This window comes from Pundamilia nyererei, unplaced genomic scaffold (assembly GCF_000239375.1).
Source record: "Pundamilia nyererei isolate P.nyererei 1_Seehausen unplaced genomic scaffold, PunNye1.0 scaffold00379, whole genome shotgun sequence".
Classification (NCBI taxonomy): domain Eukaryota; kingdom Metazoa; phylum Chordata; class Actinopteri; order Cichliformes; family Cichlidae; genus Pundamilia; species Pundamilia nyererei.
Genome location: NW_005187780.1, coordinates 311,222 through 313,734, shown reverse-complemented (window position 1 = coordinate 313,734; position 2,513 = coordinate 311,222). Strand labels below are relative to the sequence as shown.

Sequence of the window (2,513 nt, the reverse complement as noted above, 5' to 3'; positions counted from 1 at the left end):
TCTGGCTGCTTGTGTAACTCTGATTCAGTGAATCGGGTCACTCGGTCAGGTTATCAGCTCGGACACCTCCTGCCTGCTTCCTTTTATTTCAGTCCAGGTCAGTGGGACACCTCCACTCGTCTTTCATAACCGTGGGACCCCCCCCACCGGGTCCTGCCTTTCCTTTTATTCACCTGTCTGGTTGTTTCTGGGCCACCAGGCAGCTAAAATGTCAGCCGGCGCCTCTGTGAGTGCGTTCAGAGACGCAGGCGTGAGGCTTGAGTCAGAAATAAAGGCTCATTGATGCCGACTCAGTGGCTTTCTGAATCATGAATATCAGTCTTATTAAGGTCGTTAGTCATCAGTGCCACAGTACTGACAGAAAGAAATGTCCCTGAGGACGGAGGAGCAGGTTCATACTGGGGGGAGGATAGTAGAGCTCTGTGAGACGGCAGGAAGTGACCTGACGGTTTGGTCCACACAGCGTCTGCAGGGTTTGAAGAGTGCACCGATCAACCGACTGGGACCAGAATCGGTCCTGATTGGTCACCACTCGGTCAGCCTCACGTACGTCTGATATTGAGCACACACACAGCAGTGCAGGTAAAAAGTCACACAGTTACAACTACATGCTAACACGCTGTTAGCGTGGAAGCTCCTCGCTGTCAGTAAAGAGAACATTCGCTAAATGGGAGGAATCACCATGGAAACGTCCGTAACAACGAACCAGATGAGGCGCTTGAATCACCTTCACACAGCTGACATGGACGTTCAAAAGAAGCTAATGCTAAAGTAGGGCTGAGAGCCACCTACAAGCTAGTAGCCTCGGTATGAGCAACGAAACAGTTGGGATGGATGTCCTGCTTTCAGCTGAAATCCTAAATGTGCCAGAAAATAATGAAAATACCTGAAATGTATTTAATACAAAGCCTGTGCAGCTTCTTTTGTCTGGTCAGATCTGTCAGTTCCTCATGATCAGCGATCTCAGGGAGAAAACAACCTGCAGCTTGTGAATTTTAATCTTTTCTTTTACAATCAAAACTTTTTGCATTGAAGGAAAACTGAGTTTGTTTTTTTATCTGCTGTCAGTGAGTTTTCTTAGAAAATCAGAGTAAATATCAGAATAAAACCTGAAATAAGCCGGAGAAAAAGAAGAAGGTAGCAGCTGGTTTGTGTTTTAGTCCATGCTGGGACTCTGATCAGCCAATCACACAACCAATCATTTCACCCTCGACTCAACGAACCAAGTATTTGAAGCCTGAAGCAACACAGTGCTCTCAGCGAGGACGACCTGCTGAGGCTTCGTCGTTTGTTTGGGACACTCTCTGGGCTTTCTGTCCTGAGATTTTGTTATGAAAGGACCTCTGTGAGCTCCGCAGCTGCAGACGACCTCCACCAAGGTCCTCTCAGACCGAGTTAGTGATCGTTGTGTTACTTCACCTCTGACTCATCCTTGTCTCTGTTTGCAGCTCCGGAGACGTCAAAGTCGGGGCGTCGTCTCAAGGTCTCGCTGCCCGCTACAAGAAAAGCCCGTGGACGGCGGCCACACTCGCCCAGGAGGCGCAGGAGCTCACTCGGACTGTCAGAGCCATCCTGGATGTCGACTGTAAGTGATCTCAGCTCCACGCACGCCGGTCTGCATGTCCTCCTCCTCCTGCTCTTCCTGTCTGTGTGTGCCGCCCCGCATGAAGCCGAAACAAACAATCCCGCCGACCCGCCGCTGTGAGCGACTGTCCTCCATTTCAGTGCTGAGCTTCTAGACGACCCGACTGTTGGAGAACAAAGTCGTCGAGATGTCGGCCGGACTTCAGCATCCAGCCGTGATCCCCACCGCTCTCTCCCCAACACCTCCTCAGCTCCTGCTGAAGGACTCGCCATGTCAGAACTCTGCATGAAAGCATCTGCACACAGAACAGCAGCTTTGTTCCAGCGTTTTAACCTGCATTCGCTGCAGGACGGGTCAGGTGTTTCACCTGGAAACACGACAGGAGAGAGTTTGGTGCAGGTTAACTCACTCGATGAAGGCGTCTGTGAAGCTGAGCGGCTACATGAATGTTTTCAAGTTTGGCCATCGATGAGAGAAACGGCACCAAAACCCGCAGCTCCACATTCACAATCAATTGTTGTTAATTGCCTGAAGAGAAAGTTTTCATATTGTTCATATTCGTAATAGAACTCAGCTTTATTTAAATATCATTACTTTTCTTTGTCAAAGTGCTAATTTATGTTTGTAACCATTTTCAGCCCTCAGTGTTAGCATTATCAGCTAATTAGTGCTGAGGAACATCCGAATAAAAGCCCAGAATTTCAAAAACCAACATTTAAAGGTCGGCTCTGCGGCGCTTTTTCAGATTCTTCACAAAATTTTAAAGCATAAAAGAAACGTGAACGTTAATAAACAGCCGATGCAGGTTCAACGTGACGTCACATTTTCAGGTGGACGAATACGAAAATCCACAGAATTAAAATGTATAATAAATGTTTTTTTAAACATATAGATGTTAATAATCACTGTATGATGATGATGATGCAAA

At 47.5% G+C, this 2,513-nt stretch overlaps 1 protein-coding gene across 2 annotated transcripts in view; it reads left to right on the top strand.

Moving 5' to 3' along the window:
• Positions 1-2,513, top strand: part of stxbp4 (syntaxin binding protein 4) — a 25,780-nt gene that overhangs the window by 13,850 nt on the left and 9,417 nt on the right. Inside the window, exons 6-7 of one of the 2 annotated variants that reach the window (XM_005752779.2) lie at positions 1,449-1,585; positions 1,726-1,931. In XM_005752779.2, the coding sequence (XP_005752836.1) occupies positions 1,449-1,585; positions 1,726-1,739 (151 nt within the window). In that variant the 3' untranslated portion in view covers positions 1,740-1,931. Of the gene's footprint in view, positions 1-1,448; positions 1,586-1,725; positions 1,932-2,513 lie in introns of those variants that run through there. The other variant, XM_005752778.2, reaches the window with a different exon arrangement.